The following is a 17,595-nucleotide window of genomic DNA, read 5'->3' on the forward strand; positions in this document are numbered from 1 at the left end:
ATCTTGCATCTAAAGATAGATTCTGTATTCACAGTAGATTGACTTATTTAGACCTGAACAGCACAATTCATGTAAATGCTAGAATAGCCTCAGTACAAGAAAATAAGTATCCCCGGGTGCACGAGCGTTTAAAGGCTGCCGCTGATGTGTTTTTCTTTTGTATCTCTGCCCTTTCCCAGTGCTGATCCCAGCAGTTATTCACAATATCTGGAATAGTGAGAATACCCTCAAGGTATAAGAAATCCCACCAGAGGATCGTAGCTGTTTTATGAGCTCTGAACACACAGAACTTGTGCAACTGCAGGATTTCCTTGCTTAGCTAACCATTGTGCTGTGGGGTGGAGACTGGGAAATTCCAGTAGTATATCTTTGTATTTCAGCTCAAGACATAAGAAGTTAGCACAGTTCATGATTTGATGATCAGTATACTTATACTTAATGGCGGAGCTGTCATTCGGGCTAAATACCTCTCTTTTTGAAGTTCCTCCTATAATTATGGAACATTTCTGTGAACTCATGGACTGCAGTGATGGAGATTTAGGATGGAAAGGGTTAGGTAAGTCTAAAATACTAAATAATTATCTGTCCGTCTCTTCTTCCTCATTCACGAGATTGTTAAATGTTATAAACAATGCCGTTATACCTGTTCTGCTGAGTAATTTTTTAAGAAAATATAGAAAAAAAAAATCTTCAATGCTTGTGTCGGACAAAGAGCAGGTGTGGTATTCAAGCTATGAACTTCACTAAGTGCGGCCTGGTTTTCAGTAGTGTGTGCTGCATTTCTTATTGTGTATATATGGCTGGAGAGATACAAAGTATTCCACACTAGTATTGTGATGAAATTGCAATTCTGAAATTCTATTCTGGGTTACAGCATTCATTCTACAGTAAAAATGACATTGCAGCATGATTCTACAGTAAAAATGACATTGCAGCATGATTCTACAGGTCACTACAATTACGTAGATACCAAATATGTATAGTTTCTTTTTTTATTTACGGTAAGTTGTGAAAGAAAATGCGGAACAGAAAAAAAATTGCTGCTACCATTTTCATTTTTTTAACTTTTTTTTTTAGCTGGGCGAGCGGATGTTTTTATTTCTATCATTTTGGGGTAGATATTACGTTGTGATTGCTCCTTATTGAATTTTTTTTTTTTTGGCGACCAAAAACCCCCCACAATTTGTGAGTTTCAATTTATTTTATCATTATGGCAATTACTGATTGGGTTAACTAATTTTATATCTTGATAGAGTGAACTTTTGTGGACACAGTGATATCAAATATGTTTATTTTTAATGGGGGGGGAGTGGAAGTGTCTCAAATTTACCGTATATAATTTCTAAATATTTTCTATATATCTAAAACCTTATTTTTGTAGTCTCCTTGAACCTGCAACCTTCTGATAGCTCATTCTATGTAGTATCTAGGAAGATCACAGTCTCCTGTGATCAATGGCCACAGGCTTATGTTCAAAGTAGTATCATAATGGCAGACATGAGGGTTTTCAGCAGACCGATAGCTGCATTAGCAAACCATTAAATCCTTGCAATTGCAGCACCAATGGGCATGTAGAATAGAATGCACCCTCCCTGGTTTGCACACATTAAATGCCACTGTTAGAAATTATTCTCCTATAGTATAAAATTTATTGTGCAGGTACACATATGAAGTGTCCCATATACAAGCATATACAGTACTGGCATGTAAAAGTTTGGGCACCCTTGGTTAAAATTACTGCTATTGTGATCAGTTAAACAAGTTGAAGATTAAATTATCTCTTAAAGGCCTAAAATTAAAAATGACACAATTTGTATTTCAGGCAAAAAAATTAAATTTTAAAAATTTCAAAAAAGAAAATGGGCTGATGCAAAAGCTTAGGCACCCTTGGAGATTTGTGTGCTCAGACAACTTTGCCCAAGGTTTCAGAACTTAATTAGCCTGTTAGGGTTATGGTTTGTTCATTATCATTAGGAAAAAAACAGCATCCTCTAACCTTGTGCCAAAAAAACAGCAGCCATGGGTTCTTCTAAGCAGCTGTCTAGCACTCTGAAAATGGGAGAAGGCTAAAAGAAGATAGCAAAGCATTTTCAAGTTGCCCTTTCCTCTGCTTGAAATGTAATTAAGAAATTACAGTTAACAAGAACAGTGGAGGTCAAGATAAGGTCTGCAAGACCAAGTAAAATTTATGTGAGAGCTGATTGTAGGATTACTACAGGGGCAAATCAGAGCCCACCCTTGATCGCAAAAGACATTCAGAAATATTTAACAGACTCTGGAGTTGTGGTACATTGTTCTACTGGTCAGAGACACCTGTACAAATATGACCTTCATGGAAGAGTCATCAGAAGAAAACCTCTCCTCCATCCTCACCATCAAATTCAGCATCAGAAATAAGCAAAAGAACATCTAAACAAACCTGATGCATTTTGGAAACAAGTCCTGTGGACCGCTGAGATTAAAATAGAACTCTTTGGCCACAATGATCAAAGGTATGTGTAGAGATACAGGGTTAATGGGTGCTCTCGTCAGCTAGTCCAGCTGTCTTTAGAAAGACTGCATGGACCAGGGCTCATTCCACTGAACAGCCAAAAAAGAAATTAGGACCTTAGTGAAAGATCCTAGTAGAATCAATACATTTAACTCTAATCAAAATAATAATGAAAGTAATAGAATAGCAAAAATTAGGCTTTTTTAGAAGAGTAATAATTTTTATTGCAGAAAATATTATAAAAATAGACAGGGTATTCTAAAGACAAATAGAGGTGTCAGCAAAAACGAATAGGTACTATATACGATGGAAAATATAGTACTTAAGAAACAAGCATTCCCCAGCAGAGCTGCATAAATAATAGACCGCTCAAATCTATACCGATTAATAGGTCAGCAGTCCCAAGAATCAGTAACTTTAAAGTGCATGTGCTATTCATCAGTGAAACAAAAATATAAAGTTAACGGTCTGCACATTACCTAAAGACATACTTGCCGTATGCAAAACTGCGTGAATAGTAAAACGGCTGGAGTCTATACAGATTAATAGGTCAGCAGTTTCAGAGCACAATGACTTTAAAGTACATGTACAATTAATGAGTATAACAAAAGTATGAAGTTAGCGATCTGCATATTACCTTGAGACATGATTGCCATATGCAGGGGTGTTGGGGAGACGCATAGGAAGCCCCGACGCATGTTTCACCGCACTCGGCTTCGTCTCAAGGCAATATGATATTTTTAAAAGTGGGTACTGCTATGTTATAACCATGAAGGGTGCCCAAACTTTTACATTGGCTCATCTTCCTTTTTGTAATTCTTAAAATGTAAAAGATGAAAATATATAGCCTAAAATACAAAGAAAATGTGTCATCTTTAACTTTGTCTTTTATAGATCATTTTATCTTCAACTTGCTTAACTGATCACAATAACAGTCATTTTGATCGGGGTGCCAAAACGTTTAAATGTTATTGTGCAGTATGCATTCACTATGCAACAGCACATGATTAAATAAACTAGGGGGATGGGTGGTCTAACAGAGAAGTGAGTAACTAGTTCGGGACCAACCATGTCTCTGGTGGATGATCAATAGTAAAATTCATGGATTCACTAATGCTGTTATATTGTATACAGTATGTACAGTATATTGGCCGTGGCCTACATGCACCTGCACATTAATTTAATATAGAAGTCCTGGCCTTATCCTATATTTTTCTATTTTTGTGCATTAAGGATTGTGACTACCCCCTTGGGCCATGCACTCTTACCCACCCATCTTCTTCAGACAGGTTTTAGCTAGGGCTAAACTGTATTCTATCTCTTCCCTGGTTCATTTCTGATCTGGTTAGGCACGTAGAGGTGAATCAATAGAATTAGGGTCCATCCATGAGATCACCTGGCTTATAAATTTTCTAATCAGAGAAGGTTAACTACCGTAATTTTCCTGTGTAGCTTAAGTGGAATTCATGTATTCATTAATTGCAGAGTGCTGTTGCATTGTGTTGCTATATTATTCATGAGACCGCTCCATTAATTTAAATTATATTGTAGATAATCCTTTAGTTAATGTTACGCATACATTTATCATTCCAGTGGTTTATTTCAATTGACAGAAATGTGATGGTAGATCATGTCTTGTCGTTTCACATACAGACTGCTAAGATTGCAACTATTTATGCTTATATTGTATTATTGGTATAGCCTGACTCTAATTTTACAATCATTCTTCTAGCTGAGCGCCTCTCTTCAGATTGGATGGACTTCCGTAAAATTGAGAAGTGTGCTGAACAAGGTAAAAGCAGAACGAAGGAACTGCTTTGGAGCTGGGCACACAAAAACAAGAGTGTTGGTGACTTATTGAAAGTTCTTCAGGAAATGGGACATCAGAGAGCAATTACTATATTCAACGGTATATAAACTTTAAGCATGGTATCTAGTTCTAAAATACTTAAAACATGTTAAAGGTGTAGTTTCATGTTGTTAAATAGCTTTATTTATCAGACAACATGAAAATAGGCAAGTTTGCACTTTACTTGCTTTTTCAACTGCTGTAATTTTCCTGAAAAGAGAACTTATACGTATCTTACATAGAGTACAGCTTGTTTCCGTGCAATTTGGCCACCAGAGCTTTGAGTGTGAGCAGTAATTACTTTTCAGGCAAGGAGCTAACTCCTAACATACCAGTCAGCTCTCTCCAGTCTATTGATTTCTATATAGCAGTTATCTACTCACCTCCTTCCCCCCTCCCTCTCAGTTTCTAACAGAGCTCTTATCAGTCCTGCACTCACAAATATAATGATCGCAGTGTAGACTCAGAACACTGACAGATGTTAATGTGTTTAAGCAGGATGGCGCTCCTAATCAAAACTGTCCTGCACTCAAGGAGCAGGACCTGCCCTCCCCCAAGCAACCAAAAAGTAAAGAGATTTAATAGTTCTGAGTTGTTCAAGAGACAACTTAAGAATACCACTTTAAAGTTAGTTTCACATATATGCGCAACCATGAACTGTGAATTTTGGACCAGCCGTGGATCTCCTGACTCAAACTCATCATCCTCATATATACATATGAGACTGATGAGTTTTAATCAGTAACTCGCAGCTGGTCCAATAATCACAATTCAAACTCAGACCATAAATATCGAATGTGTGAAAAAGTCCCAAGTTCTTTGTTTCACATCAGAGCATTCATTATGTAGACCAGGGGTGGGTAACCTTTTTAATACCAGGGGCCATTTGGATATTTAGACCATCACTTGGGGGTATGCAAAATTATCAGTTTGAAATTTATCCTGATATATTTAATCAAACATTTTATTAACTCACCCTTAATGTGATGCCTGGAACTGCTTCTGTTTGATGCGGCTGTGGTGTAAAATGCCACTCGAAAGAGATGCTGGGGGCATATACATCACAGAAGACGCTGGGGGCACATATCACATGAGACACTGGGGCACATACATCACAGTAGAAGCTGGAGCATATAAATCACAGGAGGGGCCGGGGCTGCCTCTACTGTTGTGGGTGGGACAAGAGCACAGAGCACGCTGACGCTGACTCTGTCCACAAAGTACGTCCTGAGGCAGGATGTAATTCCATGCATCACAATTATTCTCTACTAGATGGTGGCCCGATTCTAACGCATCGGGTATTCTAGAATATGTATGTAGTTCATTTATGAAGATTTAAGAATAATGCAATGAATACACAGGATTTTCCAGGTAAAATATATACATTATCATTAAATGTTATTGCTCATAGAACTTAATACAACTGCAGGAGACGACCCGCGGCGATCGTTGGGAGATCAGTGGCTAGCGTAGCAGATCTTCTGACGGTATGGGTGGCGTGCGTCGTTCGAATTCCGCGACAATTCGCGGCCGGACTGCGCCTTTCGCTGATTGGTCACCCCCGACCAATCAGCGACGCGGGATTTCCGTTACAGACAGACAGAATTAGCCGATTATATAGTAGATTGTTTTGTTTAGCGCTGTACATGTACTGTACATAAGTAAAAAAATGTCACCACTCCCTCCAGCAGAGCACCTGTGTGTTCATCATGTGACCTTTCTTTTTCACTCACTTACCGTATATAGCAACATTAATTCCACAACACTTTACAGATATTATTGGCATTGTCCCCATTGGGATTCACAATCTAAATTCTCTATCAGTATGTCTTTGGAGTGTGGGAGGAAAACGGAGAACTTGGAGGAAACCCACCCAAACACGGGGAGAACATACTAATTCCTTGCACGTCTTTCACATGTCTCAACTTGTCACATAATACATCAGGTGTTTGGGGGCCCACGTCTACTAAACTACCTCTGGCCACATGAGGATGACACTCTGGAAGCATGCAAAACTGTTTCCAAACTTTCATAGGGCTTCATGGAAACAGCACGGGTAGCTGTGATGTTTTCGAAACACCCATCCAATTAAATAGGAATTACAGAAACAGTCGGTGTTACCCTCTTGGCTGTCCCATCCTCTTTTGGCCAACGCAAAGAGATTGTTGTTCCAATTAGTAATACCCTTTAGAATACTTTATTTTAATAAAATACATGATGAAAACACAGCGGTTCATTAATGGAAAGAATGAGATATGAAAAAGCTCTGTCACTAGCTATAAAGGATCAAAGGTATGTATATATGTGATCATTTATAGGATTTCTTATCTCCACAGACTATCTACTTTCTGATATATCATTTGATTCAACCATCTGATGTTATTTTCTGACCAATCATTATACCAATTCGACAATAATATAATTAACTCATGATGGGAAACAATATTTTATGCCTTCATCTTTCCTTAGAGATAAATGCCGTTTCATGTGTGAGTGTTAAAGAGATTACAGAAGCAACTCATAACTTCCATAAGGATTTCATGATTGGAGAAGGTCAATTTTTTGACATTTTCAAGGCACAAATTAGGAAAGAATTATATGTTGTAAAGCGGCTTAAAGAGGTAAAATCCAACATTTATCAAGCTGAACTGTGTGGCCTGGAAACTAATTTTCAGCAGTGAACTATATAATATGCATGTATATGGCAGGGAAGTTTTCTGTGAGGCTTATCATGATGTTAGTTCTGTTGGTTTACAGCTGTGCTTAGATTATACTAAATATCCTTTAGGGTATGTGCACACGTTGCGGATTTTGCTGCGGATGCGCAGCGTTTTTGCACGCGCGGCATTGCATCAAATCCGCAGTGTAGTGCACAACCAATGCTAGTGAATGGTAAATTAAGATTCAATGTGCACATGCTGTGGAAAAATCCGTGTAGATTTGCAGAGGTTTTTTTTTTCCGCAGCATGTCAATTCTTTTTGCAAATTCGCAGCAGTTTCTTTCTCTCTCTCTCTCAAAGTTAACCTGAATCCAATCCGCACATCAAAAACGCATTTAAATCTGCATGAGAACCGCAAGCGTTTTTCCTGCGTTTTTTGCCAAGACATGCGAATTCTCTGCAGGCTAATCTGCAATGTGTGCACATACCCTTATAGTAAATAGTCACATTTTGTGTGTCCGCTAGGGGAGAGCAATACTGCAGCGTGTGTTCATTGATTAACTTACTCTGCACGTAGCTGGGGGTGAACTCTTATGCAATATTCGCATATTTTGTATTAGGTTTCTTTTAAATTGTTATACGGTTTTCTTCATAAAAAAAAATTAAGGTGTACCAAAAGCGCAATAAAAACACACGTTAAAAAAAAATGCAATAAAATAAAGCAGGTAACTAAATTTACACAATAGGTGCAGGAAATTACCAACATTAAAAACTCACCAAATACACCAAATACTCATTGAAGGAATATAGCCTTGAGGCTGTGTGCCCACGATGTGATTTTTAAGCGTTTTTGCAGCGATTTTCAGCGCGAAAACGCTGCGAAAACGTTTAAAAAACTCGTACAGAACGCACCCCATGCATTCCTATGGCATTCCGCACATGCTGTGCTAATGCTGTACTTTTTTCCGTGGCGGAATCGCATTGCGGAAAAAAACGCAGCATGCTCATTCTTTTTTGCGGAATTGGAAAGAATTGCCGCGATTCCGCACCCATAGGAATGCATAAGAACCGCTTACTTCCCGCATGTGGCTATGCCCACCATGCGGGAAGTTAAGCGTCTCATGTGCAGTTGGTACCCACGGTGTGGAGGAGAGGAGACTGTCCTCCAGGCCCTGGGTACCATACCCCTGTAAAAAAAAATAAAAAATAAAAAATCGGGGTATATTTACCTTCCGGCGTCACGCGCAGCCTTCCCGGGCCTCAGTGTTCCCAGTAATGCCTTGCGGCAAGGTCCTGTGATGACGTAGTCTCGCGTTACTCTAGCGGTCTCGTGAGATCGCTATAGCAACGCGAGACCAACGTCATCACAGGTCTCACAAGGCATTACTGGGAACGGGAGAATCGCTGAGACTGCGCGGGACGTCAGAAGATAAATATACCCCGATTTTTTGTTTTTTTTATCATTTTTAACATTCTTTCTTTTACGATTGTTGCCGCATAGGTGGCCTCAATAGTAAAAACCTGGTCACACTTGTCAAACACTATGTTTGACAAGTGTGACCAACCTGTCAATCACTTTCCAAGCGATGCTTCAAATCGCCTGGAAAGTGCTTGAATATCGCACACGAAAATCGCGGCAAAATCGCGAACATAATCGTGGTAAAATCGCGCGGAAAAAAAACGCACGATTTCTGGGAAGGAGTCTGGTTTTGAGTGTCCGGATTAAACCGCAACGTGGGCACATAGCCTTAAAGGGTTTTCCAGTGACAGCATGTTATCATCTATTCGCAAGATAGGTGATACCTCTCACCTTACTATATCACCATGTAGACAATACTGTAGTTTGATACCATCATAATAGCTGTAGTGAAGAATACATTGATTCACACTTTATAGTTTCATAATGTCATTAGCATTGTGGAGGTTGTTTATGGTGGCAGGATAGTAGTAGTTTTAGTTTTATGATCGATATGTTGAATGTAATGTATCACTTTGAGCAATGCATAGCCAAACATATAGAGTAACGAACAATGAACCCTTTTATTTTTCTTTTCTTTTTAATTACGCTTTAATTGTCCATAGGCCTCGCAAGGGAGTGAGGATCTGTGGGATTGAAGTCTGTACAAATAGCTCATTATGCAAGCTTGTTGTTTTACCATAATGAACATGTATACATTACATTGGTTATGTACCAAATATGTTTGTTTGTTTGTTGCTGTTTAATAAACGAATTAAAAAAAAGATAGGTGATAACTTGTTGATTGTTGAGGATACCACTGATCCCGACAATGGGACTCTGCAATGCTTCTTTAGACTGAAGCGGTGGTCACACATACACACCACTGTTCCATTTTTTGTCTATAGATATTACTCAAATTATCCTAGAATAGTGTTTGGCACTTCCATAGACAATGAGTGAACCGGTCCTGTGCTAGTGCAGCTATCATTCCATTCAACACTTCACTACAGAGCCCCCATTTTGGGATTGTGGGGGTTCGAGCAAACAGACCAGTTAGTCTTTTGGGGCAGGACGGGAGGAAGACACTGGGGACCTAGCTATGGGATACGTCATCCTAGTCGCATTGTCCATAGCTGTCTGTTGTGAGTTAATTTTCCCCTTCACCATTGAGGTCTGATGAACTCCCTCTTCTGGTGAAGGAAGGTAGTGAGGCTGATTACAAAGCACCTGAGCAGAATGATGATAACTGAGTGACTGGAATTGCTGACTGGATATAAGGCAGCCGACGCCCTTCTGCCTTGCGGGTGATTATTCTGAGGGATTCTTGGAGACCAGTCTGATTCCTGCTCCTCAAAAGCTAAGTTTTCTGCTCTACTTTTTGTATTTGTGCTTTGGTTTTGTTTTGCCTTGTTTTTCTGGATTTCTGCCTTTCCCTGCTGGGTGAGCTGAATTCCTTTTTGCTCTGTCTTCAGAAAATACCTGAGTACTGATATAGTCTTTTTGAAGCCTAGCGTCTTCAGGGCTTTTTTCCCTATCAGTCTGTTGGCTCTTGTTTTTGAGAGGGTTTTGGTGGATTGCAGACAGCAGCTTTTCTATTCTGTCCTATTTAGTTAGCTTGGGCCCCATCATTTGCTCAGCCTATCTTTCTATCTGTGTGAGTGTTTTTTCATCTTGCTTCACCGTCATTATATGTTGGGGGCTGCCTATTGCTTTGGGGTCTGCTCTGGGGCAGTTTAGATTTCCCTTTCTGTCTTTAGGCTATGTAGTTCTCTGGCTGTGATCGAGGGGTCTAGGGCACCGTAGGAACCCCCCACGGCTACTGCTAGTTGTTGTTGTTAGGTTCAGAGGTCTGCAATCCAATAGCTGCCAACTTCTCTGGTTTTCTGGACTTAGCTGGTATTTCTGTTTTTGCCTCCTACGGTGACTCATTCATAACAGCTGTCATTTCAAAGTATATTTTTTCTGAAATGCTGCTGCAGTAATGGAGCTGGTCTGATTCATGTATTGCTGACAAATCAGAATTTTTGATTTCTAGAATTGGTGGGCTGCAGCTTGAAATAGTGGCCTGGCTCATATTTCAGTTACTGGAAATTTTAGGCACAGCATTATTTTCATTGATATGTATGTAGTGAACCTACATTGTAGTGTCAGAAATCGTCTGTGTTCAGAATGTGAGGCCAGTGCTGGAAGAGCTTGGCCTTCATAGATTCAGGACTTGGTGGAGATCTAAGCTAATGGCTCAATGGATTTTATATTCTGACACTTATCTATACAGTAATACAGAACAAATCTTTGAGAGAGCCTCACCCTCTCAATAATGGTCTGTCAGTAGAATTATAATGCAATGTATCAGCACATAAGTAAAGTCGGACTTTGTCAAGAACAGCATGATTGTTCAATGACCAATCCTCAATCTCAATCCCAATATGATGGTACTTGTCGTATTAATAACTATGTCATATCTTTTATTTAAAAACATCTCAATTATGTTATTTATGTTCTGTTTTTGCAGAAGAATCAAAAAGTAGATCAGAAACCATTGGCCCATTTTATGACAAAATGGAAAAGTTTGCCTAGGTAAGTATTTTATAGCATAATCCTTAGTATAATTTTTTGTTTATTTTTTTTAATCCATGCTTGTCATTCCAATAAAACTGTATTAAGAAATTATTATTTATTAATTCCCCCAAATACTAAGTTGTGTTAAAAAAAAAACACCTTAAAGGGAACCTGTCATTTGAAAAATCGTTATTAACCTGCAGGTTAATCTTCAGTTTAATAACGTTCTGGAACCAAGTGGCAATCGCACTGAAAGCCCTACTACCCAGAGTTAAATTAACTTTATTCTTCCCGGCAGCCTCTGGTTTTCAGTCATAAAGGTGTGCTGTCACCGCTTAGTAGATAGTGAATATCGGCTGTAACCACACCCCCACACTGACTGACAGCTTGCTCTGTACTGCTACATTGCTGAGTTGGCTGTCAGTCAGTGCCTGGGGGTGGTTTTAGTCGCTTCTCACTATGCACTGAGCGGTGACTGAAGCCACACCTCTAGGACTGAAAGTCCAAGGCTGCCAGAAGGAATAAAGTTAATTTCCTGCCAGGCCTCCGGTGTGGTGGCTGCATGGCTTCAGAATAGTATTAACCTCTTGGATTAACTCCATATCTGTAGGTAATAGTGTTTATTCATGACAAGTCCTCTTTAACCCCTTTCCGACGCTGGGCATAATAGTATGCCCACGTCAGAATCCCTCCCTTTGTTGTGGGCTCCAGCACTGAATTTTGAACAGCTGACATGTGTCTCTAACAGCCGCAGGTGGAATTGCGATCCACCAGCGGCTGTTAACCCATTAAATGCCGCTGTCAATCTGACACCGGCATTTAACTCACGCTTTCTGGAAGCGTGCCAGAAACGCCGCCCATCGGTGACCCCGTCACGTGATCGCAGGTTACCGATGAGTTGACATGACAACCAGAGGTCTCCATCAGACCTCTATGGTTGTCATAGCCAGATTGCTATGAGCGCCGACTGGTGGTCTGCGCTCATAGCAAGTGAGCATTTCTGCTACATACAGGCGATCTGATCATCGCCTGTATGTATCAGAGCAGATCAAAGTACTGCAGCTACTAGTCTTTCATGGAGACTATTGAAGTATGCAAAAATTTTAAAAATGTTTTTAAAAATATTTAAAAAATAAAAAAGTTAAACTCACCGCCCTTTCGCCCCATTCAACATAAAACAATTAAAAATCAAATATAAATGGAGTAACGAGAAAAAAATTCAAAATGTCAGAATTCTGTTTTTTTTGGTCGCTGCTACATTGCAATAAAATGCAATAACGGGCGATGAAAAGATCGTATCTACACAAAAATGGTATCAATGAAAACATCAGCTTGGCACGCAAAAAATAAGCCCTCACCCAATCCAAAATCACGAAAAATGGAGACGCTTCTGATTTCGGAAAATGTCGCCAAAGTTTTTGTCATGATCCAGGATGGGGTTTGTCTTGGCCCGTCCTGGTCAGACAAGGGTTAATTGTTTCTGCCTCTCTCTGGCTGAGGGCGACTATTTAATGCTCACTTGACCTAGGTGCGGTATCAGTTATACTCCTGCCCTCGGCTGAGTTAGTTGACCTCGTGCGTACATGTGCCTTGTGCCTGATAACTTGTTGCTTGTTTGGTTTTGATCCGGTTCTGTCCCTGTTACGAGTTCTGCCTGTCCCTCTTGTACTGCGCTACCTCTCACCTCTCTGTGTATGACCCTCTGCCTGTGACCTGACTATTCTCTGCTCGTCCCTCTGGTACCGCACAGCCCTCTCCGTGTACGAACCCTCGCATGTCTGACCTGCGTTTTCCTCTCCTCTACAAGAGTTGCCCTGCAGTAGGTACATTACATCATCTGCAGCAGTAGGATGCTAAGCCCCGCCCCCTGCAGTCACATGATCGTAGGTCCTGGGACTCCTTACTATTTTCAGTGCCGCAGTTCCTGTCTGCTTGAGCAATCACTACAGTATTGGACCCCGCGCTCTCCCATAGTGTGGGTAAGTCACCCTGCTCGGCATGGCAGTTTGCCGATGCTGACAGGGTCCTGACTTTAGAGTCCTGACAGTTTTGAATTTTTTTCACCACTTAAGTGAAAAGAACCTAGACATGTTTGCTGTCTATGAACTCGTAATGACCTGGAGAATCATGACAGATCAGTTTTAGCATTTTGTGAACATGCTAAAAGAAAAAAAAACAACTGTGGAATTGCACTTTTTTTGCAATTTCACCGCACTTGGAATTTTTTACCCGGCTTCCAGTGCACGATATGTTAAAACCAATAGTATCATTTAAAAGTACAACTTGTCTCGCAAAAACAAACCCTCACATGGTCATTTTGACTGAAAAATTAAAAAAGTTATGGCTCTGGGAACAAGGGGAGCGAAAACGCAAAAGCAAAAAAACCTCCGGTCATGAAGGAGTTAAGCCTATGTTCACACTTCGCAATCTCATTGTGGTTGTTTTTTTTTTTGCTGCAAACAAGCACAGTATGGCATGTTTTTGCAGCCTAAATGCTTTCACAGAGAATAATATTATGACACATAATTTACATTTCTTTGTTATTCTGAAATCAAGTTTACCGTTAGATTAAATGCAAACTTTTTACAATTGATTTAACCCCCACCCCTCCAAAAAAATAGACAATTGCTAATTGAATCATTGTGGAGATAAGTATATTCTGTTTCATGTATTTCATGGTGAATACACACTTCTTGCTGGCTACAAGTATAATGAGGAGGGCTACTTAAAAGGCATAACCAATTTTACTTGCAGAATTATTCCATTGTGTGCTTCTCTCTACAAGTTTATTCTGCAATCCCAAACTTAGGTCGTCTACACTTGATACTTGATATAATAGAAAAATGCAAATTCAATTTGAGTACTTCATTTTTTTTTAACTCCATGCTTGAGCGTGAGAAAAAATGTTATTGACCAATCTTTAGCAGTCAGCCTGCCAAAACTCAAAGCCATTTATTTTGTTGAAAATTCAGGCCCTTGGCAACTGGGAGATCCAAGCCATATGTGTAGCTTAGTTGTAGAGAAGTTGAATGAGTGTTTTCAACTTTTACCCAGAGTAACATTTTTTAGGGCTTTTTTTGACAACTGAACATTGATCACATGTCAATTACATTAGCTATACCATAAACTTTGGATCAGCGAAACTGCAACAGCTGTATACTCCCACTGTTCCTAGAATTAAGTAGGTCCCCTATTAATCTCAAAGCAAAAAATATCCAATAAATGTCCTAAAAATAAATGATCTAGACAAAATGAATATAAAGCGATGCGTTCTGATGCAATGGTGTTACATGTTGCATACAAATTGATAGGCTCTGTCAACAAATGTTAATCAATGTTTTTTTATAAGTAACAGAAATAATTAATTCAGCCTCATTCAAAGAGAAATGGTGCCAAATTCACAACTGAGTTATAGAATCTTGATAGAACTTTTTACCTTCACTAGATCCAGTAACTAACTATTTAATCTTTTTTTAAAAAAAAGATCTTGCCTTCTGACATTAAAATATCCCAGTTTTAGCTGTACTAAATAATTGTTTTAATTAACAGTAAAAAAATTGATATGCAGATCTTTAATCATTAATTACCATTCATCCCCACATTGTTATAACTCCATAATTGCAAGTCATATCTAAACCTCAGTAAGGCTGGTTTCACATTTCCCTCTGGGAATTTATCTCCAGATGCAGTGATGATTTTGACTCCATTGGGTTTTCCAGAAACAAGCAACAGTGGATGATGCTAAGTGAAAATTGTAAATCTGCCATTGAAGTGCCCGTACATTGCAGTACCCAGTACGTTGTAGTGCCCAAAAAATTATGTCTAGCTCATGCTTCAGGAGACATGCACCTGTAAATTAAATGTGCTCTCATCGCTACAGAACTGCCAAACATGTAGACGTTATATGTGGTTAAGGCTGGTTTCACATTTGCGTTTTTTAGCGCTGGAAAAAAACGCATATGTGCGCATGCGTTTTTTCCCCTATATTTAACATGGGTGCGCATACCTGCGCGCTGGTAAGCGCAAGTATGCGATTTTCATGCGCTGCGTTTTTTTGGGGTGTGCGTTTGGATTTTCCAGACGCAGCATGTTGCATTTTTTGGCCCTGCAAAAAAGCGCATGCGCACATATGTGCACGTTTTGCGCTAAAAATGGCCATTATAGCCTATGGATGCGCATACATGCGCACTGGCATGCTCATGTATGCGTTTTTTTGCACATGCGTTTTTTTTTTAACCATGGAATTTAGGGGTTTGGGTTAGAGTTAGGGTTAGTTAAGGGGGTTTAGGGTTAGGGTTAGGGTCAGGGTCAGGGTTAGGGTTGGGGTTAGGGTCAGGGTTAGGGTTAAGTATGGTTTGGTTAAGGGTCAGGGTCAGGGTTAGGGTTGGGGTTAGGGTCAGGGTTAGGGTTAGGGTTAGTTAGGGTTTAGGGTTTGGGTTAGGGTTAAGTATGGTTTGGTTAAGGGTTAGGGTCAGGGTTAGGGTTAGGGTTAGGGTCAGGGTTAGGGTTAAGTATGGTTTGGTTAAGGGTTAGGGTCAGGGTTAGGGTTAGGGTTAGGGTCAGGGTTAGGGTTAGGGTTAGGGTCAGGGTTAGGGTTAGGGTTAGGGTCAGGGTTAGGGTTAGGGTTAGGGTCAGGGTTAGGGTTAGGGTTAGGGTTAGTTAGGGTTTAGGGTTTGGGTTAGGGTTAAGTATGGTTTGGTTAAGGGTTAGTGTCAGGGTTAGGGTTAGGGTTAGGGTTAGGGTTAGGGTTAAGTATGGTTTGGTTAAGGGTTAGGGTCAGGGTTAGGGTTAGGGTTAGGGTCAGGGTTAGGGTCAGGGTTAGGGTTAGGGTTAGGGTTAGTTAGGGTTTAGGGTTTGGGTTAGGGTTAAGTATGGTTTGGTTAAGGGTTAGGGTCAGGGTTAGGGTCAGGGTTAGGGTTAGGGTTAGTTAGGGTTTAGGGTTTGGGTTAGGGTTAAGTATGGTTTGGTTAAGGGTTAGGGTCAGGGTTAGGGTTAGGGTTAGGGTCAGGGTTAGGGTTAGTAAAGTCATGGTTTGGGTTAGTGTGAGGGGCCACCTAATGTTGGAAAAAACGCAAACGCGGTAAAAACGCACTAAAAACGCATACAAACGCATAAAAACGCTGCGTTTTTTTCATGCATGCTCATAAAAATGCTTGAAAAAAACGCAGCAGTTGTATGCTTTTTTATGCGTTTTTTCAATGCGTTTTTTTTGCGGGAAAAACGCGCTGCAAAAAAAAGCAAGTGTGAAACTAGCCTTATGCCATTAAAATGTTATTTTAATTAAGTTTTTTTTTTATTTAGATTACAACACGAGAATATTATAAAATTGATTGGATGTGTAACAATGGGAGGAATAACATGTTTGGTCTACCCAAATATGATCAATGGATCACTCTTTCGCAAACTACATCATGCTGTGAGTTATATCATTTTTTTATAGAGTAGTTCTAAAGTACAGGTTTCAATCAATATGAGAAAAACCATGGCAGAGAGAGGAATATGGCAGGTGTCTGAAACACTGTACCTATAAATGAGCCATGAAAAAAAGATATTGGTTCCCATTCATTAAGCTTCTGTCATGATGAATTGTGCTCATGTTGCCTCATGTGTCACCATGAGAAATGTAAGTCAGTCCTCGACTAAGAAATTCTGATGAACTTGAGAGGCTCGCCTAGTCATAACCCCTCTTGGCCAAAGTCTCCCCACTTTATAAAGCATGTGCCAAATACAATGATTGTAGTGTATAAACAGATATCTGAAAGATTGCGCCATTATAGAAAGTAGAAAAGTTGTCTTTTAGGACCATTATAACAGATAGGTTAGCACATCTGTTGATGTAAATGGATAATTCAGACCATTATTTTTTTTTTTTTTTTTAAGAAAATGACTCCTCCACTACCTTGGCATATACGATACAATATTCTGGTTGGTGTAGCAAATGCCATCTACTATCTTCATAAAATGAATCCTTGTCCAGTCATATGTGGGAGTATAACCAGGTAAGCCAAAATGATGATTTTATGAAATATCACATCCCTTTATCACATTCCATCACATCCATCTGCCTATGAACTCTTGAATGGGTTATCCACTACTAAGACAACCCTTTCTTGATCTAAATATTTAACCCCGATAGAATAAAAAAAGCTTATACTTACCTCCCATGCCGGAGCTGTTCCGGTGGTGTCTGCACTCATGGTCCCGGGATTCTTGTGCAGTTGTTGTGACACGTCAGTGCTGGCATCACTGTCTTTGCCTTTTGTCGAATTGAACATGAAAAGGAAGTCAGGGCTGCAGCTGATGCCTGATTTACTCTTCATGTTCAATTCGACAGAATCCAGGGACAGTGTCGCCAGCCTTGATTGGGTGCCGGCCCACGTGTCACAACAACCGGGAAGACTGCAATCATTATGTATTTTAACACACCTGCACATCATTACATAGATAATTAAGGAATTATGGAGTAAAACTTTTCATATAAAACCTTACTCCATACATAGAGGCATTATTTAGCACTAAATTACACAGATAGAGAGGAGAGGGCGTGCCGACACTGCGGGAATGGTGCCAAATCTGG

At 39.8% G+C, this 17,595-nt stretch overlaps 1 protein-coding gene across 2 annotated transcripts in view; it reads left to right on the forward strand.

Annotated features, from left to right (window-relative positions):
- The first annotated feature begins 417 nt into the window (after positions 1-417).
- IRAK3 (interleukin 1 receptor associated kinase 3) overlaps positions 418-17,595 on the forward strand; it is a 35,278-nt gene continuing 18,100 nt past the window's right edge. For both annotated transcript variants that reach the window (XM_073555460.1, XM_073555461.1), the window contains exons 1-6: positions 418-556; positions 4,224-4,400; positions 6,810-6,961; positions 10,972-11,036; positions 16,320-16,434; positions 16,899-17,017. In XM_073555460.1, coding sequence (XP_073411561.1) covers positions 439-556; positions 4,224-4,400; positions 6,810-6,961; positions 10,972-11,036; positions 16,320-16,434; positions 16,899-17,017 — 746 coding nt within the window. In that variant the 5' untranslated portion in view covers positions 418-438. The remainder of the gene's footprint in view (positions 557-4,223; positions 4,401-6,809; positions 6,962-10,971; positions 11,037-16,319; positions 16,435-16,898; positions 17,018-17,595) is intronic.

The sequence above is a fragment of the Dendrobates tinctorius genome, unplaced genomic scaffold, assembly GCF_039654945.1.
Source record: "Dendrobates tinctorius isolate UK_male_01 unplaced genomic scaffold, ASM3965494v1 ptg000224l, whole genome shotgun sequence".
NCBI classification, from domain to species: Eukaryota; Metazoa; Chordata; class Amphibia; order Anura; family Dendrobatidae; genus Dendrobates; species Dendrobates tinctorius.